At 52.2% G+C, this 26,990-nt stretch overlaps 1 protein-coding gene across 1 annotated transcript in view; it reads left to right on the forward strand.

The window, feature by feature from the left end:
* Positions 1-2,451: 2,451 nt before the first annotated feature.
* EPHA8 (EPH receptor A8) overlaps positions 2,452-26,990 on the forward strand; it is a gene marked incomplete at both ends in the record, with an annotated part of 37,133 nt that continues 12,594 nt past the window's right edge. Inside the window, 3 exons of the mRNA XM_079545465.1 lie at positions 2,452-2,536; positions 14,252-14,316; positions 19,925-20,588. Coding sequence (XP_079401591.1) covers positions 2,452-2,536; positions 14,252-14,316; positions 19,925-20,588 — 814 coding nt within the window. The remainder of the gene's footprint in view (positions 2,537-14,251; positions 14,317-19,924; positions 20,589-26,990) is intronic.

Below are 26,990 nucleotides of genomic sequence, written 5' to 3' on the forward strand. Positions count from 1 at the left end.
GTACCTCCTCTGGCTGTCAGAGCTGTGAGCTCCATCGAGGCACGAGGAGGTTCCTCCGTTTGGGCTGCACCGGCGTGGCAGGGCTTGGAGATGCTTCACCAAAAAGGTGCCCAGGAGGAGGTTGATTGGTCAGGATCAGGCAGCCATACTTTGCAGCTGTATGCATACAGCCCCTGTCCCTACCAGCTCTGCAGCAACTGTGCACCCACCTCAGGGAGCCGGGACTTCGTTCCACTTCAGCAAGATGGAAAATAGGCAAGGAGGCAAGCTCAACCCCGCGCTCCTGGATAAAAGAACAGTAATGCCATTAATATCCAGCAATCAGAATTTCTTAGAGAGAGAAGAGTGCTGCATCCCCTTCCCTCCTGCTCATCCCTTGCTTGTTTAATGAAAATCAGAGACAGCCATTAAAGAGCTGCTTAGCATTTCAATACGTTTAATATCCTCACTGATAAGGGAACGATGGGCATTACCAAAAGGCCTTTCTTAAACTCTCCCCTTCTGCAGCCGGTGCTTCTGGCTTGTGTTTGTCTCAATTCCAATTCCAAGCCATCTCCTTCAATGAGGAAAAATTATGATAAGATTATTATTATTTTTTTTAATTTAAAGGATATTACTACGCAGCATGACAAGGAAGAAAGGCATACCAGGCCTGCACAGACCTGACCTTAATTAACTGGGGGCTGATTGCTCAGCTGGTCAAGGGCCTCCCACAGTCATGCTGCGTCACTGCTGATGCTGAGGGCTGGCCCTCACCAGTGGCCTCCTCAGAAGACATCAAGGGAAAGGCTGCCATGAGGGAGGTGTAGGGACACGAGGAGCTGTGGGGCCATGAGGAGATGTTGGCCATGAGGAGTTGTGGGCCATAAGGAGCTCAGGACACTCTGAGCACAGTATGGTCCTCTGCTTGGACTCAGCACCCCACTGCACCCACCGCTGCACGCATACACACCTCCTCAGTTCTAGTGATGCTTTGGAGAGGTTTCCCAATCCCCAATTCTGGGCTTGCGGCATGCTGGCTCCTGCAAAGCTCCTTTATGCTCTGTAAAGGGGCCCGACCATGGCAGTTTGCATCACAGCGAGGCCAAAGGCCACAGGGACCCACATTGCTGGGACACCTGGGGCTGGGGGGGGCACTGGGGGACAGGAGAGCTCATGTCCTGAGCTGCTCAGCAATCCCAGCCTGCGATACCACTGATGACAGGACCTCTCCAGTGCTGTCTGCTGGTGGATGGCTTTCCCAGGCTGCCAGAGGGGAAAATGAGCCGGAGGGACCCGATGAGCCAGGTCGTTCCCAGGTCCTGGTGATGAGTGCTGCGGATGTGTCCCTGCAGGCACAATCCTCAGCTGCTGTGAATGGGGAATTGTCAGCACCGGGCTGTGAGATGGGCTGGGAGCCCCTCGGGCTGCAGTGGTAGCGGCTGCTGGCAGTGCCATGGGGGGCTCCTGGTGGGATGAGTTTGGCCAGGGCTACGATCACAGATTGTCCTGCCCAGCCATGAACAAGCGGATAAGGACACCTCTGATGGCACAGGTGGGAGCCAACACTGCAGTGATTACAGCTGAGTATCAGTGACTGCTCAGCACTCGGATGGAGAAGTAATGGTGGCAGCTGGAGGGGATCTGGTAGATGCTGAGTGTTGAATGCTGAACAAGGCACTCACCTGGCTCGGCTCAGCAATGCCAGCAGCTCCAAGCAGGAAGGTGCCCGGCAGGCAGCAGGGAGATGCTTCCTGTCCAGGCAGCCCTGACCTCATGCAGGGCCCCTTTGCCCACCTGGATGGGAGATCTGCTGGGGGTCTGCATCCTCCCAGGCTCTGTTTTGATGTGGCACAGAGGCAGGGGCTTGGCTGTCTCCTTGGGCCCTGGATGTGCGAGGGGAACACATGCAATAGGTTCTCATCCTCCCTGTGCACCAGAACTGAAGAGCAATCCCACCTCCCCTTCTGCCTGATCCTGACCAAGCTTGTGCCCCCTGTTTTGCCAGCCGGAGGGGAAACCTCTGAGCAACTCTGTCCCCTCTGACAGCCAATCCATCCCACGGGCCGGGACAGGAGGCACGGCCACAGCACCGGGCTGGAGGTTCGGCTCTCACAGCAGCGGAGCGGAGCCGCAAAAGGGGGACGGCGGGGAGCGCAGCGTCAAGAGACGGGGGGGATGGCCAGGGGGGGGGAGCGGGAGCCCGTGGTCGGGATGCTCCGGCTGGGTCCAGCGTGTGCGTGCGGAGCGGGAAGGGGGGCTCGCTGCAGAGCCCACCCACCCCATTGGCTTGCGAGCGGTGACAGGCAGGCTGCGCCCTCCCCGCCGAGCCGCTCGCCTGTGTGGATGCGAGCAATGTGCGCAAAGTGCCTTTGCATGAGCCGGCGTGTGCCGTAGCTCCGGGCGCTCGATCGCAAAGGTGCCGAGACCACCGCGGCAGCCCCATCCCGCAGCCGGCGGCCCCACCGGACCATGGCATGGGCACAGGGGGACCTGACGTCCTCGCTCTCCATCGTCATCGCTTTGGCTGCCTGCCTGTCCGCCACCACCAGTGAAGGTAGGACGTGAGGTGGCCCCGGTGCCGTGGGGCAGTGTTTGGGGGGGATCGTGGCTGTGGGTTTGGATGTGTCAGTGGGGTTTGTGGTCAGGAGGATCTCCGCTGGTCTTTGCCTCTCCCTGCTCTCAGGGGAGCAGAGCCGGGCTCCTGCCTGCCTGAGTTTGCTGCTCCTGGAGCTTCTGCACTGTGGCTAAACTTCGGAGCTGGGCAGGACTCGATCTCTGCAGCAACACCTGGGAGCTCTGCCCGGCCTTCCCCCGCGAGGGCACTGCTGCAGCACGCAGGGGTGGCTGTGCTGGGAGCTGGGGCCGTGCAGACCAGCTGAGCTGTGGCTGTGGTGTCAGCTCAAGGTGTGCTGGTGGGGCCACGGGGCCGCGGGGTGGGCGAGGGAGGGCTGTGCAGGGGGTGTGTGCGGGAGCGGGCGGTGGGAGCTGGAAGGGCTCAGGTGGGAAACTTGTGGCGAGGGAAAGGGCTGTGAACTTCCGAAGTGGGAAGCAGGGATTGGGGCAGGGACCCTCTGCCAGGATCTCGGTGTCGGTGCTGACAGGCCTGCACCTGGCTCCTGGCTGTGCTCAGCCCCAGCCCATGCCGGCCTTGCAACCACCGGCTCAGGCCCCCTCGGTACGGCAGCGCTGCTCCCGCTGCCTGTCATCCGCTCGCTCGTCTCCTTCCGTGCTGGCAGTGGTGTGACTGCTTCCCAGGGCTGCTGATCTTCATCACCCGGAGATCTGCTGTTCCCACTCCCAAGCGTGTCCTTGGCACTGGCAGCAGCATCCTTCCTCCCTTCTGCTACGCCCGACAGCCGCAGCGAGCCCGGTGCCGATGTCCCTGCCGTGATGGTGGTGGCATCCCTCCCTTCTCCTCGCTGCAGCTCTGATGTCCTCCTGCCACACTGAGGCCCATGGGCTGCTTCATGCCCTTAGCAGCGCCCAGCAGGGCTGGCTTCCTGCTGTCATCTTCCAACACGCAGCCCTACCTCCCCTCCCAGCCGTCATCTCTTCCTTACCTGTGTTACCCATTTTTAGCTCTCTGTTACTCCTACCCCTGCATCCCTGCACTTCTGCTCATTTCCCTCTGGCTTTCTTTCCTGTCCTTGCCTCAGGCTCTTGCTGGAGATGGGCTTTGTGGGATGAGGAGTGGACCCCAGCCCCCCAACCCCCTGCTCCGTGCTGCTGCCCATGCTCAGGGCCCTGTGCTCCCCCAGGCTCCCAGTGTTGGCACAGGGAGCTCCGAGCAGAGCAGCCAGCCTGACCTCGTCTCACCCTGGCCATGGGTAGAGCACAAGAGGGGAGCCAGACACTGACCTTCGGCTGCCCCTACTCTTACTGCTGTCCTTGTGCCTGCCCCAAAGCAAAGGCAAAATGCAGATGTGCAAAGTGCGGGCCCTGGCTGTGCTGTGAGCGGGGTCAGGGCCTCCTGTAATGATGTCTGCGCTGGGGTGGGTTTCGTGGGGTCTGCGGGGATACCTGGGTCCCAAAGATGGGAAGACTGGGGCTTTTCCCAGGATATTTGGAGAAGAAAGCTTATGTGCGGAGTGAGGGATGTGCAGGGCTCTGGGGGGGATGCGGCAGATGGGGTCTGGGCTGGGTGGGGGTGGGCAAGGCAGTGGGATGGCATCAGGAGGACGTGTGGGATCCTGCAGTGGTGTCCCTCCGTATCCCCCAAAGAAATCCACATTTCCACCATCCTGAGCACGGCTCCATGGCGGTGCAGAAAGATTCTGCGTCAGCTGGGCCCAACCAAAGGGGCAGAGAAGCATTCACAGTGCTGGCTGTGTGGCACGCAGCAGTGCAGGGCACTGGGTCAGAAGGACAACACTGCCTGCACCGGGGCTGCTGTGGGGCTGCAGGTTGAGGCTGGCATAGGGCTGATACGGCCTTGCAGCCTCCTGCCTGTGCTGGGCTTCAAAGAATCCTAGAATCACAATTTGGAAGGGATCCATAAGGATCACAGAGTCAACTCCTGGCTCCACACAAAACCACCTAAAAATCAGAACATAAAAAAAACGTAACCCTACAGCACATGCCCACAGCCAGGGCAACCAGGGTGCTTGCCATGGCCGTGATCACACATGGTTACTCAAACCTAACTCCAACCCTGACCCCAAACCTAACCCTAACTCTAACCCCAACCCTAATCCGAGCCCTAGACCTAGCCTTGAATCTGTAACCATAACTTTAACCTAACCCCATCATTATCCCTAACCATAACCCAAACCACAACCAGAACCCCAACTGTAACCATAGCCATAACTTCAACCCCAAGAGCTCACAAAGCCTTTCTCTTCCCTGCAAAGCTGTTTTTTGGGGTTTTTTTTTTGTTTTTTTTTTTTTTTGTTTGTTTTTTTTGTTTTTCCCCAGGATGTTTCAAGCTATTAATTTTTTAATTCCATTTACTCATATGTTGGTTTTGTTTTTTTTTTTCGCAGTCAGTACCATGGGAAAGGGAGCAGGCAGTAAGTGGGGATCGCAGGTCTGTGGGAAATCCCCACAGCTCGGTGTGCTGATCATTGCAAAATAGATTGAAAGCCAAAACTCAGGTATTTTGTGGGGAAGAGAAAATCTGAAGGGTACTGAATGGTCTCAGTGGGAAAGATTTGGAAAAAAAAAAAAAAAAAAAAAAAAAAAATTTGGTTTGAAATTGTTGTATTGCTTTGCATCTAAAAAAAGTTGTAATAATGCATATAATAATTTGGAAATAGTGCATTAGAGTGAGATATTGAGTGTGAACACTGAGTTGCAGAGGAGAAAGCATTCGTGATATTTTACATGACATCACGTATCAAAGTTAAATAACAGAAAACAAAATATCTTCGCTGTGTTGAAACAGAGCAGAAATTGCCACAATTTCGAGCTTGGTGCGCGCGTGACAGAATTGTGTTTTCTGCTGGAAAATGGCCCTTCACATCCCGCTGTGGGGCTGGGTCTGATCCCGCTCACTGTGGGGCTGACGTGGTGGGGGACCACGGGGTTTTGGGGCACGTAGGGAGCGTGGGGAATGGTGGGAGGTAGAGGATGGAGCAGCATCACCTCCGAAATGGCTGAACGTGCGGGAGGAGGGAAAACGTGTGGCAGGGGAGAGAAAAAAAGAAAAAGGAAGAATTGGAAAGAAAATAAATAGATAAGGTGGGGTTCGGGATTTGTGCAAACGGAGGGGAGAGGGAGAGCGGCCACGGGCGGTGGAGATCCTCGCTGGTGGTGATGGAGGAGGAGGATGGGAAAACCCAACGTTTCCCCTTCGCCGCCGCAACCGGGGCCGCCGCGCGGCACCGAGGAGGGTTTGTGCCAATCTCCTCTGCTAATCTCCCGATTGTAATCTCATTAATTGCCCCTCTGCTCAAACAGAAAAAGAAAAAAGAAAAAAAAAAAAGGTAAAACTCATCCGTGCCTTTATTCAGCGCTCCTTTGCCAACCCTTCTGCGGCAGCGCCGAAGTCGGGGCTGCGGGCAAGCAGAGCGCTGAAAGGCAGAGGAAATCCTTTCGCAGTTGTGAAAAGACTTTGAGGACGCTCTGCTCCTCAGTGGGAATGGGAAACGAGAGGGTTTTGGTGAGCGCCGACGTTGGGCGGAGGTGGCAAGGTTGGAGGGGCGCCGCTTCGAGGTGGGGAGCGGATTCTGGTTGTGTTTAGAAAATAGGAATAAATCAGGTTTGTCAAGGCATAATTTTGGGGTTTTTTTGTTTGTTTGTTTGTTGGCACGCAGAATGCTGCTAGGAAGCCAACACTGTGAGTGTGGTGTGACTGTCAGAGAGCTGAGGGGGTGCTCCTATCCCTGCCTTTATTTCCTGTGCTCGTACTTTACCAAACTTCTGGAAAAAACAAACGCCAAAATTTGCAGGAAAAATTTGCGGTGCACAAAATGCGCTTCCTTTCTGTCTGTGTTTGTTGTTGTTGTTGTTTGTTTTTTGGGTTTTTTTAAACCACATCCTCAAATCTTTATTTCCCGAAGTCCTGAAGGGCTTTACGTACAGCGAAAACAAACGGGAGCCCATTTTGGTGAGGGCAGAAATGGATCTGATGAATCCAGATCAAAGTACGGCAGGAAAAAGCGATCCATCCCTGCAGGAAGGAAACAGGGAAGGAAATCCCTATTTATTTATTTATTTATATGTCTCTCTATTTATTTATTTATTTATTTAGGATTGGTGAAGAATTACTGGAGAGAGAAGGCAAAAAAAATAAAAATAAATAAAAAAAATTTCCTAAAAAGAAACGGAACGAAAGGAAAGGAACGCCCGTAGCTGCTGAGGCAGGAGGGGAGCAGCCGGCATGGGATTTGTGCTGTGATCCCAATACCTCTGCTCTTTGTTTCGGTCGGGTCCTGCGCCTCGCCGCAGCCCTCGGTGCTCCTTTATCTCCCAGTGACTCCATTCATATGATAACTCTATTCTTGCCCTGGTTTTGATAGTTGGTTCTCCTAACCCGGTAGCATGAACAACACTCAAAATTGCTCTCCTGCCCCACAGAAGCAATTAACCCATTCGGCCCCAGGAGTGAGTGGTGGGGTCGTGCAGGTGTATTTCCTGCAAAAAAACCTAAACAAAACAGACCCAAATTCCATAAATAATCACCATCGTCCTTTCCAGATCCGCTCTGCCCACGCCGATAAACCCCAGCAGATTGCGTTTGCCCGCGAAGGTACGCGACATTTATCTGAGATCAGAAAGCAGAACCGTCGCTTTCTTTAATCATTCGTTCCAATGGCTCCGTGGTAAAAATAATTGGACCTTTTCTGTTCATTTTGTTTTGTTTTTTTTTTTTCCCTGATACAAATTTGTCTGGTTTCACCTTCCGGCCATTGGTTCTTGTTAGGCTTTGCTCGCGCGACCCAAAAGCAACCCATGGCCGCGGTGCCTTGCAACCCTTACAACCAGCCCAGGAGCTCCATAAATCCCTCTCTCGAAGGCTTTTCCTCCATCCTGTGACGCCTGCACCTTCTGCTCCATCTCCACTTTTCCATGTAGAGAATATCGGGTGCCTGAATGGCGCACGGAGCACGAGCAGCCGGTTGGGATTGAGCGTTGGGCAACCACCGGCTTCAAGCTTGGTGATTAATTCACCCAGATGATGAAGCCTGATGAGGAGGAGAAGCCTTGTGAGTCTTACAAGGAGGAAATTCTGTTAGGAAATTGCGCTGTAAGATTTTTAGCCTTTAGAAATCATTCCTCACGGGAAGAGCTATTCCGCCCCGTCCACTCCAATGGTTTTAGGATTGGTGTTTTTGTCCATGTTCAGTTTTAGAAAGCGGTTTTTAAGTAAGCGAACTAATTGTCATTAAAGGAATTAGCTTGTTTAAATTAACTCACTGATTAACAAAGAGCTAAACATGATTTAGACAACGGGTTTGAAACTGAGAGATATCCTCAGAGAAATTAGGAAAAGCATCCAGCAACATCAACGGCTCTCATCCAAACCTGCCCAAGTGATGCAGGTAACCAAGCACACCAGCAAAAATAACACATTTTCTTAATGAATGTTCTAGGGAAAAACCTCCAATCTTTGCCAGGACCGCTGGGGTGGAGGAGGCAGTGGGATGATGGGGTGCCTGTTGCAGAAGGGACTCTTTTGCTGTTGGGCTGAGCGCATGGGGCCGTGTCTGCTGAGTGAATACATTCCCGTTTACTTCTTATTTTATTTTATTTTATTTTATTTTATTTTATTTTATTTTATTTTATTTTATTTTATTTTTTTATTCTTTTAATTTAAAATTCCTAGGGAGATGTCCTGGAGGGGCTACGGCCAAAATCCTCCATCCCGGAGACTTTCAGTGGTTGAATTGACAAGACCCTGAGAAATCTGAATTTCAAGTTGGCTCCGTCTGATGCAGGGGGAACAATGCAGACCAAGGCTAAAAACCCAAAGCCTTTTCCGTGTTCTGCGACTTCATTTTTAGTTTGTCTGGCTTTGGAAGCCCGGATTTCATGGGGAGCTGGTCACAGCACTGGAAGAAGCCAGCAGGCTGCATGCGGCATCGGTCACTGCGTGGGATGCTCCAAAGAGCCCTGTTTGGGGCAGGAGAGGTGGGCAATGCAAAATCCCACGCAGGCAGCAGATAGGTGAAGGGGAACGTGGTGAGCAGCCACGGAGTGGAAGTGCTGAGTGAAATTGGGGTTCGCTTGGTACGAGCTCATCCCCGAGGACAGGTGAAAGTGTGAATTCACTTATACCCAACATATGTGAGAGGAGAGAAGGGCGATTCAGGCTGGTGTAGGCACCACCCCGAAGAATCAAGGGTGGGAATGTCTCCCCCAGGACTGGACACAAGGGCTTGCAGAGCCCTTCCTGATGCCGCTGCCCTTTCCCCATCCTTGCCACGCTCACACTCCTTCCCTTCACACACATCGGATGTTTCCATGGAGTTCCTCGCCTCCCTGACCTTTCTCACCCCCCTTCCCCAGAGTCTTCCCACCTCCTCCTCGCTCTTCTGCCCTGAATTACAACGAGCCCATCCACCCCGTAGCCCTGCAGTAGCTCCGTCCCCTCCAGCCGTGGGCACAACTCTCATATTCCAACATTTCCTATGGGTTCTTTCCATTCAGAGCTGTGTGTGCCACACACCAGGACGTGCACCACTGCCCTGGCTTTAATTTTGTTCCCTAAGCCAGCACGCCCAATTAGCCCTGCTGTCCCACTGCACGCGAGCATCAGCAGCGAGAAACACCAACATTTCATGTCTATATTTTCTCACCTGTATTTTCAAGCAGGAAGGCTGTTTGGCTTTTGATGCTTTTTGTGTTGATCTCTTTCTTTTCCCCTGTCCTTGAATGTCAAGATTTTTAGCTTCGGAAATGCTTTATTCAGAGTGTTTTGTTTTGTTTCTTTTATTATTATTATTATTATTTCACATTACCTCACGACATCTCAGTACTACCACAGGTTATGCCCTCGCACTGCATATTATCCTGCTCGATACCATGCAGGGAGGAGGAAGGATCAGGTTGATTATTTTATGTTTAAAACCCGAACCGCAGCTTTTTTTGTTAGCACAGATTGAACAAACAAGCTTTCTTCCTGCATCAAAGTATTTCCTGCTCGTGGTCTATTGAAAAGGGGTGACCCTCTGGGCAGACCTTGCAGGCGTTGCTGCTCCCGACGCAGTAAAAAAACAAAACAAAACAAAAATGATACAAAATTAAATACAGAAAGTTCACAGTGATAATCCAAAGGTCTGACAAGAAATCCTGCGATGGGAACTGGGGCACGTCCAAACCCAAGCACTGCTTTTTCATGGCAAGAGTTTGAAAATGCTTCTTTCTAATCTATTATTTTCAGCCTCATTTTGGCGTTTCCAGCAAGGTGAAAATCCCATCTTCGTGCTGGGTTTTGGCGAGCTCTTTTCTATTCACCCCCGACGCTTTCCTGCATTTCCTCTCAGGGCAGCAGAGGCCATCGGGTCCTGGTGTGAGCATCGTCCCCGCTGTGTCCCGGGCAGACAAAGCCTGTGCTGGTGCTGACCCACATCCATGGGGCACAAAATGCCCTGCCCTCAGGCTGGTGTCAGTCTGGAAGTGCTGCTGTCTCAGGAAACCGGAGCCTGAAAACGAAGCGTCCCATCCTGTCTCCCCCCGATGCTCCGAGGCCAGGAGGACACGACTTTGCAGTGCAATTTTTCCCCCTTCCTTGATTTTGGAGGGGTCACAACCAGCTATTCAGCGGGCTGGTGGATTAAACGGTGGGATACAAATAGCTGACCCCTCCTGGCCCCACCTGCCCCTCCAACATCCTGCCTGAGATTATGGGACATGAAAGCCGCTGCCTCTTGTTCCCCCCCTGCCAGGGAGCCTCTCCCTGCCCCTTTCCCATAGCCCTGCCGCCATCCCTGCTGAGGGCAGCCCTCCCCACACTGAGCGGATTATGGCCGTGGGGTGCCGTGGGGTGGGCAGAGCCCTTTGGGGTGCACAGGTTGAGCCTCGGGTGGCGGGGAGCCGAAGCGTCCAACCGTACTGCTAAGGGTTTAATTATCAATGCAAAAGGCGTTGTTGGGGGGGGGGGGGAGAACCTTGCTGTGAATCTTGGGAGGCCTTTGAAGTTGTGATAGAGAGGAACTGAAGCCCAAGGGAACGGGGCTGCTCCCACTGACCCTTCCTCCCCACGCCTGCGCTACAAAGCCCACCGCCTGGGAGGGAGACCGTGGAGTAATTAGAGCGAGGATCGCAGTGGGTTAACAATTATGAGGGATCTCTGAGCCCTCTTTGGTCCCCCACTGGTTTTCTGGATGCTGAGGCTCAGCATGTCCCCCAATGTGTCGCTGCCCCACCGTGCACCCTGCACTGGGCAGCAGCAGCTCCCATGGCATCGCTTGTGTGCTGGCACTACTGGGCATGGCAATGCAATGTGTTGGTCACCAACCCAAGTGTTGGGAAGGACTTGGAGCATTCCTTCTGAAGGGAGGGATATCTGTGGGTAATGGATATGGGGGTGCAGGCAAAACGTGCGTTTCTTGGATGTGAGCTCCTTTATCCCAAGTGGGAACTGGAATTTGGTAGATGTGAATATGGGCATGAATCTGGAGGAGATACGCCTATAAATGTAGATGCGGGTGTGTATAAATAAACGTACGTCCACACAAACGTATATCTACTTTCTGGCATACATATATCTACTTTTTGACATATAAATGCATACACATACATCTACTCTTTGGCTCCTGCACGGATGAGATTGCAGTGTGTGCTAATTGCACCGCATTACACGGTGCAACTCTTCAAGTTGGTCTCCCTTGCGTGAGACTCCAGCTCAACACCCCAGTTTGAGCCGGGGAAGCAACCTTGCAGCTCTGTAGGTGCTTCCATTCGAACGGGCAATCAGACTTGACAGCTCTTCCATCAGTGCGAGAATTCCCTCTGACACCTCCTGGTGTTTTGGCTCAATACGCCGAGTCAAAGCCAAGGCGCAGAATAGTGGAAATCAAAATGGTGCTCAGGAAGGAAAAAAAAGAGCTTGCAGTTTGAGACTGATACATGCGGACAGTCCATAACATCAAACAGAATTACCCAGCTGTAGGATAGAGGTCTCCCAAACCAGCAGGTTTTCTGAGAAGCATTTCGGCTGAAAGGAGTCCTTTGTGATGGACTTGCTTGCCCTCCTGCGTCAAGGCCCCAGCCTCCGGGGAAGCGATTGTGGCTGGGGCATCACCCACAAGGTGCTGGATAAGGTTCGCAGTTGGGTTCCCAGCTGGACTTCGGGAAGGAGCTCGGGTGGGGAGCCAAGGAGGGCTGTGCAGACTCTGCCAGCTAAGCCAGTGATTCCCTGCAGTTAGGGCTGGAGCTCAGCACCAGGAGCACGGCACGGCTCCCTGCAGTGCTTTGGACCAACCACACTGCAGACCGTGCTTCAGTTTGTCTCAGAGCTCACCGGCGGGGCTGTTGCACCAGTGGACTTCTGTATGTTGAGGCTGACTTCTGAGCACCTGACGGAGCTGTGGGTGTCCCTGTTCTTTGCAGTGGGGTTGGACAAGACAGATGTTAGGGTCCCTTCCAACTCAAACCATTCTGTGATTCTATATCTGAGCACGGCATGCAGTAGTGCTGCTAGGCAGGTCCTCATGTGCACAGCCTCATGTTTGCTCTATAGGAACTTAATGAGAGAGCTCTGCGTCAGAGAATGCCTTTCTGTTTGTGCAGTGCCCACTGCAGTGGGCTTAACGCATCGGACCCCTGTATGCGCTTTGCAGAAATGCTTTCTATGGAATAAAGAAATATCTTAGCCCTCTTCCTGCAAAGAGGCACGAGTAATCCGCTCCACAGGAGTGCTGCAGGGAACGCGTGCTTATGCAGTGCTGTGCAGCAAAGCACCTGAAAGAAGGCTAACCTAAACCTAAGCCTGACCTTAAGCCTAAAGCTAAGCCTAAGCCAACTCTAACCCTAAGCCTAACCCAACCATGACCCTAACCATAACCATAACCCCAACCATGACCCTAACCCTAGCCATAACTCTTAACATATAACAATCCTAAACATAACCTTAGCAACGACCCTAACCCTAACCATAACCACAACTCTCAGTATATGATCTGGCTCCATGCGTGTCTGTCTCAGAGCTGTTATTCCAGCACCGTGCCTCTGGGGAACATCCCACCATGGGGCTGCATGCTCTGACTCCACTCTGCGCCCCACGCTGCAGCGCTGTGACCAACCCTGGTGCTCCTGGAGCCCGTTCTGCAGCGAGCCGCAGGCGTGCCCAGCTTCGTGCATCGCAGCGTGGGAATAAGGGCATGGAGACAGCGGGGGGAGCGGGGCCGTGAACGCAGCCCTGCTCACGGCTGTCCTGCCGAGGGTCGTCGGCACCGTGCTCCAGCACGGCGAGCAGGGAAACTCCGCAGCCCCGGGCTCCTGCTGGGCGAATTACCCAGGGAAAATAGGCAGAAAATCTTCAGATTAACAATAACAAATAAAAATGGATTTGAGATCTCCGAGGTAATTACTCCGTGCTGAGGGCAAGGGGCCTCTCTAGCAGTGGGAGCAGCGCCTTGCAGCGAGCAGAGGGGCTCAGCCTGCTGTTGGGCCAATGAAGTCACACAAGAAACCCTGGAAATTCTTTCAAATTGTTCTGCTAACATTAATAAATGCCTCAAAAGCTCCTAATCTGCTCTGTCAGGAGCATGACGTCCGGGTGTTTCACAGCCAGCTCACGTCCCTGCTTCCTTCTCCCCCCTTTCCTTCCCTGCCTGGTAATCGTAAATGGAAGTGGCACCCGTTCCTACAGCTGCTGGGGCCCACTTTGTGCAGAGCCCGGCCTCTGGTGGGGCTGCAGCTGTGGTCCCCATGTGCCCCGTCCCACCGTGACAGCCACTGAGGCCATCTTCCCTCCAGAGCCTGGAGGTGCAGATGGGACGCAGGGCAGAGCCTCGTTCCCCGTGTGGACCTTAGGACCAGGCTGAAGGGACGAGGGAGATTTAAGTTAGATGAAGAGGAGAGATTTAGGTTAGATTTTGGAGGGAATTTTTTTATTCAGAGGATGGTGAGGACCTGGCAGTGCTGCCCAGAGCTGTGGGTGCCCCATCCCTGCAGGTGCCCAAGGCCGTGGATGAGCCCTGAGCAGCCTGAGCTGGTGGGGGGCAGCCAGCCCAAGGCTGGCAGGTAGGGCTGAATAATCTTTAAGCTCCCCTCCGACCCAACCATTCTGTGGTTCTATGATTCCATATCATTACCTCTGGCTCCTATTGGCAGAAGGGTTTTTGGAAGTTTGACTTTGATGGGGCTCCAGAGTGGATGTGCAGAAGCGAATGCCCCAGTTGTGCTGGCACTGGCTCAGGTGGGGATGGTAGAGAACATGGCACTTCTGGCTTTCATTTCCCAAGCTCCTCCTGCTCTGCATCCCCACTGACCTGTTGTTTGCAGCCCCTCATCTTCGAAATCACAGAATGATGGAATCACAGAAGGGCTTAGGTTGGAGGGGACATTAAAGACCATCCTGCTCCAAACCCCTGCCGTGAGCTGGTTGCCAACCACCAGATCAGGATGCCCAGGGCCCCATCCAACCCAAAAGACTACACTGCTTTCTCTTGTGACCACAGCCCAACTCCGCTGCATACCAGCAGCTCTGGGGAGCAGCATTTCTTGCCATTGAACTGAGCTACAGCCAGACGGGTCTCTGTCACTAACTGCAAGGTATCCCACGATGGGTGAATGAGGAGGGGTCAGTTGTGGTGCTTTGTTTCCCCTGCTCTCAGCGTAGAGCAAGGTTTCTAACACAGCATTTTGTTCCTGTGTTTTCCAGTGAACTTGCTTGACACGTCAACGATGCCAGGGGACTGGGGTTGGCTGACCTATCCCTCACATGGGGTAAGTATGAAGCAGCTGCTGAGGGATGCAGCATGGGTGGACCAGGCTGTGTGTGAACAGGCCCTGAGATTATTCACACCTCCCAGGGAACTCAAGAGATGGGTTGCCCTGTGAAGTGTCTTGGTCACCGCTGTGCTGGGACAGCGTCTGGATTTTCCTCCGAAATGACCAGAAAGGTCTGAAGGGTTGGTAATCTGTGGAGTTTGATGTAGGAACTGAGCAAATAGGGCAGGGGAGCACCCACTGCAGCTGAATCCTTATGGGGTATAAAGGCACAGCCCAATGGTGTGGCCAGGAGGGGTTTGGGGCCATCAACCCCATCCTCCCCATGTTCTCCCTTTGCTCCCATTTCCACAGCCAGGTTTTCCTGCTGCAGCAGCTTTCTGCAAACTGTAAATGTCAGTTTCAGATGGCAGTGACCTGGCTGTAAGGCCTTTGTCCATTTACTGAGTGAGCAGAAACAATTCCATAAATACAGGCAGGACCAACTGCGAGGCACGGTGTGGCATCCTGCGCACACAGAATGTGCCAAGTCGGGGTGCCTTACCCAGCTTGTGCTGCTGCATTGGTTTTTCATGTCCACTCTTTTTTATCCCCTCTCTGAACTAAATGGTGCTAATCTTTTCAATTCCACCTCCTACAGAAATCTTCCCAGGCCTCTAATCATTTTCATTGATCTGTTGCCTGAGACTTTTAGTCCTTGTGCTGTCTGTTTGAGAAGGAGTGATCCGAACTGTGAGTTCATAATAGGAACAGGGATAAGATTTATATCAGATATTATCATACATGTAAATATATTAAATCATTAACTCAGCTCTAATTTTAGCAGTTACAGTGATGACTGTTGTAGAAATATAATAGATACAAGCCCTAGGTAAGTCATGGGGTAACACCCGTCTCCACTTACCCCATGCTTTTGCCCAACTCATGGCCTTACAGTGGAGAAGAGAACCGTGCAGCTCTGTGAAAATTCCCTTGAACACCTCCAAGGAGGATTCCTGGGATTTGATGTGACATTCTTGCACTAATAACTTCCTATGTCTTTTTCCAGCTGGATGGAAGAATTTAGTTGCAGAAAGAGGGGGGGATGCACTGGCACAGGACCAGGGAGATGGTGGGGTCACCATCCTTGGAGGTGTCCAAGGAGAGTGTAGATGGTAGGTGGTACTCAGGGACGTGGCTTAGTGGGCAATACTGGTGATAGGTGAATGGTTGGACTGGATGATTTTAGAGATCTTTTTCAGGCTCAATGATTTTATGATTCTGAGTTTTAGTGGCTCATCTGAACACCTATCTGGACATTCCATGGCATTGCATCATCCTGGAAGAGCATCTCATTTCTTTACTCTGCTGGAGTCCTCTAACTCCAAGTGCTTTATTTTGGGCAGTAACTTTGCACTTGGTACCAATGGCCATCACCACAAATGGAGGCAGGAGGTGGGTGACCCATAACTTTGTAGCTTGTGCCCACCTGGATCCAAGCCTGGTGTCTGGGAAAGGGCTGGATGCCTGATGGTGGGGGACCCCTCTTGCTTTGGGATTTCTCTGCTCTATCCAGGTGTGCATCCTTTGCTGTACCCTCCTGCTGAGGGATGGCATCACTGGCCCTAACCCTGGCTGAAGGCCCCCTTGTGTTTCCTTTACCCTCTTCTCCATTCCCCTTTCCTGTGTGAGCCATGGGCCACCACATGAAATCATAGAGAGGTGGGGTGGGAAGAGACATTAAGAACCTTACAGGAATGCTTTTCCTCTCCGAGTTTGCCTTGCCCAAGCAGGGTGGAGGAGCAGGGGCTGAGAGCCCTTGGTGCAGTGGAGGGTCAGCAGCACTGCTGGCCCCAGGGAGTGCCAAGCCATCAGGGAGCCATGCGTGGCCTGTTTTGACATTTCCTCTTGCCAGATAATCGTCTGAGGGGTAATTGGCTGTAATAGCTGCTCAGGGGTTTAATTGCGTCCCCCCCTCACCTCCACCCCAAGACACGTGCAGTAAGCAGAAGGGTCACCGGGAGCATCCCCATCCTGCAGGCTGCAGCTCCTCTCAATTATGCCTTCAAAGGGCTCCCAGGAGCTTTGCAGCCTGCTCCGTCCCCAGAACAATTCCTTTGCATTGAAAATTAGACTCTTATCACTGCTGTCAAAGAGGCTGCCTCTGCCCTCCCGTGCCTCCGGTATGCCAGCTCTTTCCAGCAAAGTGCCCCAGTGCCCCAGTGCCCTTCTCTCCCCTCTCCTTGCCTGGCACGTGACCTGCCGGATCAGAGGGATCCTGATCGGCCCCTTTGCAAATTGCTTTTCTACTGACTAATTAAAATGCTGATGAGATAAGTCAACATATTATTAATAATTATTGTATCGTCTACTTTGATTTACAAAGTCAAACAGGAAATGATTTTTGTTCAGGCACAGGATATCTAAAGAGCTTGAGAGATGCCTTGCAAAAGCTAATTATAATGGGAGAACCTCGAGCACTGGGGAAAGGCCCCCACACTGCCCCTTGGCCCCACAGTTCCACCCCACAGCCCTCCCCAGATGTGAGCTCCATGCTGTGCCTTTGCTCTGAGCTCACGCTGCTCAAACCGTGCATATGCACCTGACATTCCAACACCATATGGGGTCCCAGCTGCCTCCTTGGAACTCTACAAGACATTGGACTCTGTCATCTACCCATGGCCTCCTCTCCTTACTCACTTTGGTGTCCTTGTGTCGTTTCCATGAGTAACTCTTCCAACCCAGAGCCTTTCTACCAGCATGTTACAGCTGTGATGAAACCCATTATCTATAAAAAAGGAAAGTGTAGGTGTAGAACGTTGCAAGGCAAAGATTTAAGCTAGTAATTGAGATAAAAGCTCATCTCCCAGTGCTTGTTCAGTGAACGCTGTGTTATTGCTAATTCCCCAGAGGCTGGTCACTACCAGGAGTTAATCACCGGCAGCGAAGCTCAGAGTAGTTAGCTGCCAAACAAATCCCTCCTCAGCCATAGCAGTGACTGATTTCAGGGGATTATCTCCATTAACGCCCCCCATCTAATGATTTATAGCCGCAATAATGTCCTTCTCTATTTTCTCTCCTGGTGACAGCAGTGTGAGGGCCTTGGTAGCTCCTGGTAAACGCTGCAGCTCAGAGCTTGCTTTGGGATGAGGGGAAGTGCTAGGAGTCCTGGTGGCAGCAAAAGGTTTGCTGTGCCAAGAGGACTCTGCAACCCTCCCCGAAGCCATTCCAGGGCCATGAGGGCATTGTCCCTTGGTCTCCATGGCCAACACATCAGCACTGTGGGGCGACAAGAGGCTGAATCCCCCTTTGGAAATGCAGCCTCTCCTTGCTTGAGCCCCTCCGCTTCTCCTCCTCCTCATTCTCTCTCCTCCTCACCGTGTCGCAGAGGCCCTGGGAGACTTCTAAGTCCTTGCTCAGCCGCCCAGATATCTACTGTTTGCATCTTTTCCCTTTCATAATCTGGCAATTTTTTTTTTTTTATATAACTCGTGTTGACTTTAATTTAAACTATTAGGCAAGCCCCTGCATACAGATGTGGTTGCATTCCCCCCCCAGCACGCACACGTACGTGTGCTCACCACGTTAATTATGATGTCCTCATTTCCGTCTCGCTGGGGGATCTTATCTCAGAGATGGGGCTGGGCTAAGCTTCCTTTAAGAAAAGACATTTCAAACTGGCAGCCGCTGGGAAAATGTGCCTATGGCATCTGAGCTACTGGTGTACATGGCCCTGCCTTTCTCTGTGTGTTTCCTCTGCTGGCAGAGCACTTCCCTGTGCCAGCGGTGGAGGCACGGTGCTCCAGTCCAGCTCAGATTGGGATCCCAAGATGGGTCCAGTCCAGCAGCAGTGCATGACGCACCATGGCAATGAGCTGGGTGGAAAGAAATGTGAGAAGGTTCAACGAGAGTGAGTGTAGAGTCCTACACCTGGGGAAGAAAATCTGCATGTAGCAGTGCAGTGGGTTGTGCTGCTGTAAAGGAGCTCTGTGGAGAAGGTATGGGTGTCCCGGTGGCCCAGAATGTCAATGGTGTCCTGGTTGACCAACAGTTGACCAGCAGTTGACCAACAGTTGAGCAAAAGGGTGGTCATATGAGCCAGCAGCGTGCCCTGGTGGCCAAGAAGGCCAATGGTGTGCTGGTTCTCCAGTGATCGACCAACAGTTGACCAACAGGGTGACCACAAGCCAGCAGTATGCCCTGGTGGCCAATGATATCCTGGGGTGCATCGCACAGAGTGTGGTCAGCAGGGAGAGGGAGGTTCTCCTCCCCTCTGCTCTGCCCTGGGGAGGCCACATCCAGAGCACTGGGCCCAGTGCTGGGCTGCCCAGTTCAAGATAGACAGAGAGCTGCTGGGGAGAGTCCAGCACAGGGCTGCAGAGACTATTAAGGCCTGGAGTACACAGTAACCTCTTCTATACTGCAGGCACTGCGGGAGTGCTCTGAGCAGCGCTGTGTTTGCCAAGGGGAGCCAGCTGTGCGATGCAGGGAGCACCCCTGTGCTGCTCCCAGCAACACCCCGCATGCCTCCTCCCCTGCATGGTTCTGCCTCATTTCTCAGGGGACTCAGCAGGGAAAAGACGGGAAACAGATGTTGTGTTAATTTGTGCTCTATTAATTGTGACGAGGACTTCCACCCCCTCCACGGTGCTGCGGCGCGTGCACACATCAGTGTGGGAGTGGGGCCACGACAGGGCAGGGGTCATTTCTGGGTGAAATTCAGGCCCAGCATTTCTGAACAAACGTGGGCATTTCTGGAATGTAGGAGGTGATTTTTTGAAAAGAACCAGAAATGCTTTTTTCTCCCGGCAGTAGCTTGACTTTCACAGCCTTTGCCAGCATATTCCCCTCTGAATGAGCTTTTGTTGAAGTCCACACCTGGTGCTGCTGCCTTTTCCAGGCTGCTTTGAGCCTGTAGAAGGGAGAAGTGGAGTTTTCTCCTAAAGGTGAGATGCTGGGGGAGTTCTGAAGATGTACATCACTGAAGTGGCTGCTCTGATCACCCCTAGCACTTGCAGAAGGCACCAGAACGCCAATCTCCGTGGGAGATACAGGTCAAGGAGGTTCAATGAGGAAGGACTTTTCTATTTGAGAAAGAGAAAGGAGCAGTCCTCTTTAAAGATGTTGCATGATGTACTTGTGCTGGGAAGGACTTGGGATGAAGAGGCGGTCGGAAGCCCCCAGAGAAGGGAAGGTCTGTGGATCCTGGTGGAGAGGGAGATGTGAGACAAGAACGAGCACCCAGAAGAGTCCAATAGCCCCCAAAATCTTACTCAACCAACTGAGCTTATCTGTATCCACAGTCTCAGCACTTCTTTTCATGTCTTCTCAATCAGAACTGCATAACATCCTTCCCTGAGTGGCACAAATGCCCCTATTCACTTCCAGCTCACCCAATGACTCCTCAAACCATCCCTCCATCACTGTCCTGCTTACTGCCACCTGCTTTTCCCCACCCTTCCATCCCCAAACTCATCCTGCTGCCACTGCTACATTGCTGTAGACTGCTGGGTTCCCAATGCCCCTGTACAGCCTTTCAGCCTGGGAGAAAGGCTGTTCTGAGCGCCCTGTTACTTGTTGGAAGTTTGGTGCATCTGGTTTGACCTGTTTTCTCTCTGTCCCGCAGTGGGATTCCATCAATGAAATGGATGAGTTTTTCAGCCCTATCCACACCTACCAGGTCTGTAACGTCATGACCCCCAACCAGAACAACTGGCTACGAACCAACTGGGTTCAGAGGGACGGCGCGCGGCGGGTCTACGCCGAGATCAAATTCACCCTGCGGGACTGTAACAGCATGCCGGGAGTGCTGGGCACCTGCAAGGAGACTTTCAACCTCTACTACCTGGAGTCTGACCGTGATCTGGGTGCCAGCACCCGTGAGAGCCAGTTTATGAAGATTGACACCATAGCGGCCGATGAGAGCTTCACCAACGTGGATCTGGGAGTCAGGCGCCTGAAACTGAACACAGAAGTTAGGGGTGTGGGGCCCTTGAGCAAGAGGGGTTTCTACTTGGCCTTCCAGGACATAGGTGCTTGCATCGCCATTGTTTCAGTGCGGGTGTACTACAAGAAGTGCCCGGCAATGGTGAGGAACTTGGCATCCTTCTCTGAGGCTGTGACTGGGGCAGACTCGTCCTCCTTGGTGGAAGTGCGGGGAGAGTGTGTGGGCCATTCAGAGGAGAGGGACACCCCCAAAATGTACTGCAGTGCAGAGGGAGAATGGCTGGTGCCCATCGGGAAGTGCGTGTGCAGTGCTGGTTATGAAGAGCAGCGGGATTCCTGCATGGGTGAGTCCTGCTTCTTGATAGCAGTGCCTGGAAGGTGATGAGGAGTGGCTGGGGGGAGTTCTTGGCCTGTTGTGGGAAGAGCTGGGGACAAAAACTTGGAAAGGCAACCTCTGTTGAGACCAAGAGATGCCCCAGCCTTTGGTTGTTGCCTCCCAAAAGGGTTGTCAATGCCAATGGCAAGCTCCTTGAGAGCTCGTGTGAGGCTGGCTCTTGGTGCATAGGGTATGGTTTTGGGATTGAGGCTAGATATGGGGTGGGGGCTGCCCTGGCTGCAATGAGAAAAGGACGCCACCCCAGCCCCATATCTGTAACAGCTATGACCTCTCCAAAATGCCCCAACGCGCTCGCTTCCCTTCAGCAGGCGGTTTGAAAGCAAAAAGAAAGACACAGAGCTTTGTGAAACAAGGTTATCACGTCCATCCATCACTCCTCTCCGGGGCTGACGCACAGCCCTCCCATCCTGGGGTGCAGGAGCCGTCCCGGGGGTCCTCCGTGCTGCAGGGCAGGCTGCAGGCTGCCAACTGTACAAACTGTGATAAGGAAGCGGGGTGACCACAGCTGCAGAGCACCGGGCACTGCTGCTGGCAAGGGGCCACGTGTGTACAGAGCTCGGCGCACTGGGCTCCCGGTGAGAGCCCTCGGCACGGGTTTGTTTGCTCTCGGTTTCTTCATCAGGGATGTTTAGGGGAGCAGCGTTCCGCCTCTGCAAATAAGAGCAGGGGGCCTTTGTTTGAGTTTCGTGGAAGTGTGAAGTGAAGCATTTGTCTTAGGGAGACTTGGTGCAAGGTTAGGACGTCCCGTGTTTGGCTGGAGCAGATCTGGGTGCCACGGGGACCGGCAGCGGCCCTGGAGAGTTCCTGGTTATGCAGGTTGGGAAGGACGGGCAGAATAAATGCTTGCATCCAGAATTCCTCCTCTCTATGGCCGCTGATTTGAAAGTCATCCTGAGACAGGTCTGATAATTCAGAATATGTTTTCCTCTCCCGTGTTAAGGGGGAGGGTGGGTGTGAAGTGTGCTCAGCACGTGCCACCATGGAAAGGGCACAGGCACTGAGTTGAGTGCATCCCATGGCTACAAGGAGCTGTGAGCTGGAGGTTTGGTTCCAAAGGGCCAAACATCCTCTGCGTATTCCTCCTCAGCAGGAGGTCACCACTCTTAAGCATGGAGGCTGGGAGCAGAGGGAGGACTTTTTCATCCTCATGCACTTATCCAGCCCTGTCCAATGATGGCATAGCGGTCACGACCCCAACCAAAACAACTGGCTATGGACCAGCTGGGTTCAGCAGGATGGTGCTGAGCACGGAGAGTCCAATAGCCCAGCACCAAGCGAGTGGAGACAGCGCTTCCTTCCCAGGATCTCCTTTGGTTCGGGGTCTGGATTACATACATCTACACACAAAACCAAAACAGACGCAAATCTCTGATCTTAGCTTCTCGTGCTCGACTGGGGCAGAGTTCATTTTTCACAGTGAAAAGTGCCTTTCTGGGATGATTTATAACCCAGGAGGATCTGTCGGGGTTGGAAATTAGCCGTTTTAATTGTCAGATGAACAAAAGCAGGATTCCAGTGGCTGTCGTCCCCACTAATTTTTCATTTTCCGTCACTGGGATGAGATGATATAAATCACTCCTTGTGGCCCTAATAATCTTTCTATAAATACCAGGGACAATTTTTTTAATTTTTTTTTTTTTTTTTGCTTGGGGGAAAAAAAAATTAGAGAGAAGATACTTTGCCTTTATGGCAGTGTTTAAAATGTGATTCCAAATTAATTTCCTTTTGCCTTTCACAGCCAGACGCCTTATTTGTCAAAGCTAAAGATGTTTGAACAGCGGAGTTTTCTCCCCCTCCTCTTTAACATTCATTTTTCTAAGGACCTGCCAGAGTGATGGAAGAGAGCTCCGGAAACCAAACCGTGGCCTGAGCTGTTCGCAGCCCTCTAGAGGAGGCAGAAGGCAGTGCCACGGAGCTGGGAAGCATGGAGCGAGGCTGGCCACTCATAGAGAGCAGCACGTTACTCTCCCTGTCATCCTTCTTCCCTTGCTTTTTACCTTGAGTGCCCCTTTCTTTGACTCGGATGGGATCTCTGACCCTTTGTGTTTATCCTATTTGCAACCCAACCCTTGGTGGGCTCTGTCAGGCTTCACTTCCTTCCAAGGACACCCCAATGATGACACCTCTCTGGGTCTCCCTCCCAGGGCAACAGAACTGTGCCACGTACTTGCTTTTCTCCTTCAGTTTCAATGTTCCAAAAGACTTTGTGCCCCTCCCTCCCCACCATCCACAGGCAGCCTCAGTTTCCTCCTTGAAGTGTCACAGTCCACAGTATCTCTTACACACAGCAAACAGCCACCACTCAGCCTAAATAGCGGAATAAGTGATAGCATAAGTGAAAAGTGTCCGTTCCAGCAATTTACCAGGTAGGAAGACAAGCAGCATAATTCACTGTATTTATATACAGTCGCTGTACCAAGTTGAGATGCATTTCAGTAAGGTCAGTGCAATCAGGGAGATGCACTAAGGGGGGTTTCAAGGCGAGCATTTCAACACTAGTTTGCTTCTGTGGCAGGGAAGACAGTCTCCTTCAACAGCTTCCAGCTCTAACCCTATCCCACTACTGCCACCACCCTAACATTAACCCTAACCCTAACCAAAACCATAACCCTAAGCATAACCATAACCATAACCTCAACCCTAAACCTGAACCTGAACCCTGACCCTAACAGTAACCATAACTTAAACCATAACTGTAATCCTAACCCTAACCCTAACCCAAACCCTAACTAATCCTAACCCTAAGCATAACCCTAACCCTAACCATAACCCTAACCATAACCCTGACTCTGACCCTAACACTAACCATAACCATAACCCTAACACTAACCCTAACCTAACCCTAATCAAAAAGTGAGATGAGAATGGGATAGGGGCAGTTGTCCAGTTGTCCCCCCCATGAGCAAACCCCTTTGCCACTAGGGTCATGCCCAAAGGAAATGAATCTGGAGGGTCTGGTTGGCAATCTGGGAACCAGTTACTTTTTTTCCAGTTGGTGAAACTTGCACTGATGAGCCAATCAGCAAATTTAATGTACCTTAAACCTTTATAGTGGGCAACTTTAATCGAGCAATTAAAGCACCACCGCATTGCTAATGAAGAGGAGAAAATACCCAGCTTGGTAATTATATGCTCATGAGTACAGCTGTGCGTCCATGGGAAGAAAGTCAGTAGGGAAGGATGGTTGCCCTGAGCGGTGGTAGCTTTGAATACATGCAGTGCAAGGGATGCAAGCATCCTTTGAGCAATGCCAGGCAAGGAAATCAAATTAACTCAGTGATTCACAAGATTTCCATTGTTGCTTTGCAAGCTTTGTAAAAATGCGGGCAGGAGCATCTGGCGAGATGATATCACCTTCTGTATATCTCAAGCAAGGTTCCACATCTAGACTGCAAAGAGGATGTGTTGCAGCTATGCGCTGCTTGCAAAGTTTAGTCTGCGCATTAAGAAAAAAGTTATTTTCTCAATGGATTATGCAGCCCCAGGAGAGGTCATTGCAGAAAGAGCAGGATCTGCACCCTTTAGATTTCCAAGACTAACCTAGGCAGCATGTAGTCTTTTTCTGGTTAGAAATAAATGGTTCTGGCAGTATTCAAAGACCTTCACCACATCGGGAATGAGTGGCGTTGGTGTGAATTCTTCTGTTCTGCAGAATTTATCCAGGTTTGGGAGTTGTCCCTCTGCACTACCAATGTTCAGGTGCCACTGGGGAGTCCGCAACCCAGCAGCGTGCTTTGTGCACCAGTGCTTACAGTCGATGGCACATTGCAACGGTATGCTGGGAACCTTCAGCTCCCCACCAGTCTCAGTGCGATCACCCTACATGTGGAAGAGGCTCTTGCTTCCCACAGAGCAGCAGCACCCTGCCAAAAATGCATCCTGCGCTTGGCACGAGGTCCAGATCCCACCCATGTCAACACTTCTGACGCAACACGATGTCTCCTTCCCCTTCCTGAAAACAAGATGCTTCTGATAGCGTGTCCCAAAATGAGAAAGGGAGCCAAAACTGGTGGTGCTCAGCTGTGTGGGGGCTGTGCTGGCCTCTGGGGTGCTTTTCACTTGCATGCTGGCCCCTATTTTAAACCTTAGCCCCACGCATACATCCGTAGCCATAAAGATGTGGTGAGACGTCTCACACACCACCCAAAACTGTGAGCTGGTTCCAGCAGGGGCTGGGATTAAGCTCTTGATTTTTTTCATGTAGGCATCTTCACTCCCCAAAGCCCTGCAGCAGGGATGCGGGGGTACACCCAGTGCCTTCATCTGCATTCTGCTCCACTCCTTCTGAGCAGAGCTCTCCGGGTTTGTTTTTGGTCTGGTGAAAATTGCTGGTTTCTCTTTTTTTTTTTTTTTTTTTCCCAGAAACCTTAAATAGTTCTAAGAGCCTCTGACAAGGCAGTTTTGGAAAGAGATTTTCTTTCTAACTCTAGCATTGGGCCGTGGGGCAATGCATGGTATAGAAATTCAGGCAGATGCCTCCCCATGCCACCAAATAACTGAGATAGAGCCTGTGCTGTCCTGGGATTAAATGCACAAGTTTTGGGGCAATGAGGCAGATGCCTGATGTGATGGATGCCCCATCCCTGCAGAGGTCAGGCTGAAGGGGAGCTGAGCACTGATGGAGCTGTGGGTGTCCCTGTGCATTGCAAGGTGTTGGTCCAGGTGGCCTTCAGGGTCCCTTCAACTCAAAGCACTCTATGATTCTATAGTTCTGTGTGGCTCTAAATAATGTTTTGTATCAGTGCCCGTGTCACACTGGAGTAGAGATTGCCAGCATCATGCTGAAAATGGATTTAAAAGAGCTGGGACTTTCAGTGTCAGCTTCTCCTGCAGCCTGGATGGCACTGGGACCCAATGATACCCTTATTTCCATCTTTATCTCTTCCCAAAGGATCAGGTGCAGGGAAAACCTGAAAAGCTTTGCTGCAGGGAAGGCAACAGGGCTGCCCCAAGGCACCTCCCAGCCATGCCCTGCACAGACCTCATGGGATGGGGACACAGCCCACAGGGTGGGGGCTGTCGTTGGCAGCCTTGGCGGTCCCACTGGGTGTGTGTGGAGCGCTCATCCTGACAGCTCCCCAGGCTGAACAGAGTGCGTCCTGGCTGGTGACTCCCCGACAGGTCCATCTATCATCTCCCCTGCCGTGCCAGATCATTAGCAGATGTTGTCCCGTCCCCAGAGGATGGGGAGGGAGGGAAACAAACGGACTGAACTACAGATGGTTGGCAGAGCCCTACCCATGCTCGCTGCCTCTGAGACAAACCTGCTGCTCTGGGGGCTGCTTGTTTTGCCTGAGATCCTCAGATACACAGAGAGGGTATTCATTGCAAAAAATAATTCTTTTTAGAAGAGAAATTCTTACCTTTCTACAGGGCTCCCAGGAGCTCCAACCCAAAAGCAACACTGCACCTGGCCACAGTGAACCTCATTAGGTTCTCGTGCACCCACTTCTCGAGCCCACCCAGGTCCTTCTGGATGGCATCCCTTCCTTCTGCCGTGTCAACTGCACTGCTCAGCTTGGGGCCATCAGCAAACTGATGAGGGTGCTCTGGATCCCAGTGCCTGTGTCACTGATAAAGATACTAAAGAGCACTGGTCCCAAGATGGACCCCCGGGGGGTACCACTCATCACCAGCCTCCATCTGGACACACAGCCATCGACCACAGCCCTCTGGCTGTGACCACCCAACCAATTCCTTGTTCACCCTTCAAATCCATCTCTCTCCAATTTAGAGATAATGATGTGATGTGGGACCATGTCAAAGGCCTTGCGTAAGTCAATGAGGTGCACGACTCCACCCAGAGCACCACCAGCCCCAGCCTCAGCCTCCCCCCAGCCTGCTTGCATGCCTGTACTGTTCAGGTGCTGAGAGCTTGTGCTGCCCTGGTGCACAAATTCACTTGCAATTTGTCATTTAGGATAATTTTCCTCCTGGGCGCATCTAAAATAATTGTGAGTTATTGCCATAGGTAATTAATGTTTCTTTACAGCATTAAATGCTAAGTGATTACAGTTGGTGCAAATCTGCGACGTTTCATGTTCCCATCCTTCCTGTCCATACAGCGTTCACTCCTCTGCCCCTGATTAAACATTGATGGGGGGAACCACTCCAGTTCCCCTTTAATCGGGACTCCCTGACCACTGTTAGCTGCACAGATAGATGTGCCCTGCAAAGACTCATAGCAGAGCTGCTCCAGTCCCCGCACCATCTTGCTGGCCCTCCATTAGGCTGTCCCCAGTATGACTGTGTGTCTTGTACTGGAACTGGACCCAGTACTCGAGGTGTGACCTTATCAGTGCTGGCTGGGGGAAAGGATCACTGCTCTCCACCAGATCTTCCTTCCCTT

The sequence above is a fragment of the Tetrao urogallus genome, assembly GCF_951394365.1.
Source record: "Tetrao urogallus genome assembly, chromosome: 21".
In the NCBI taxonomy this organism is placed as follows: Eukaryota; Metazoa; Chordata; class Aves; order Galliformes; family Phasianidae; genus Tetrao; species Tetrao urogallus.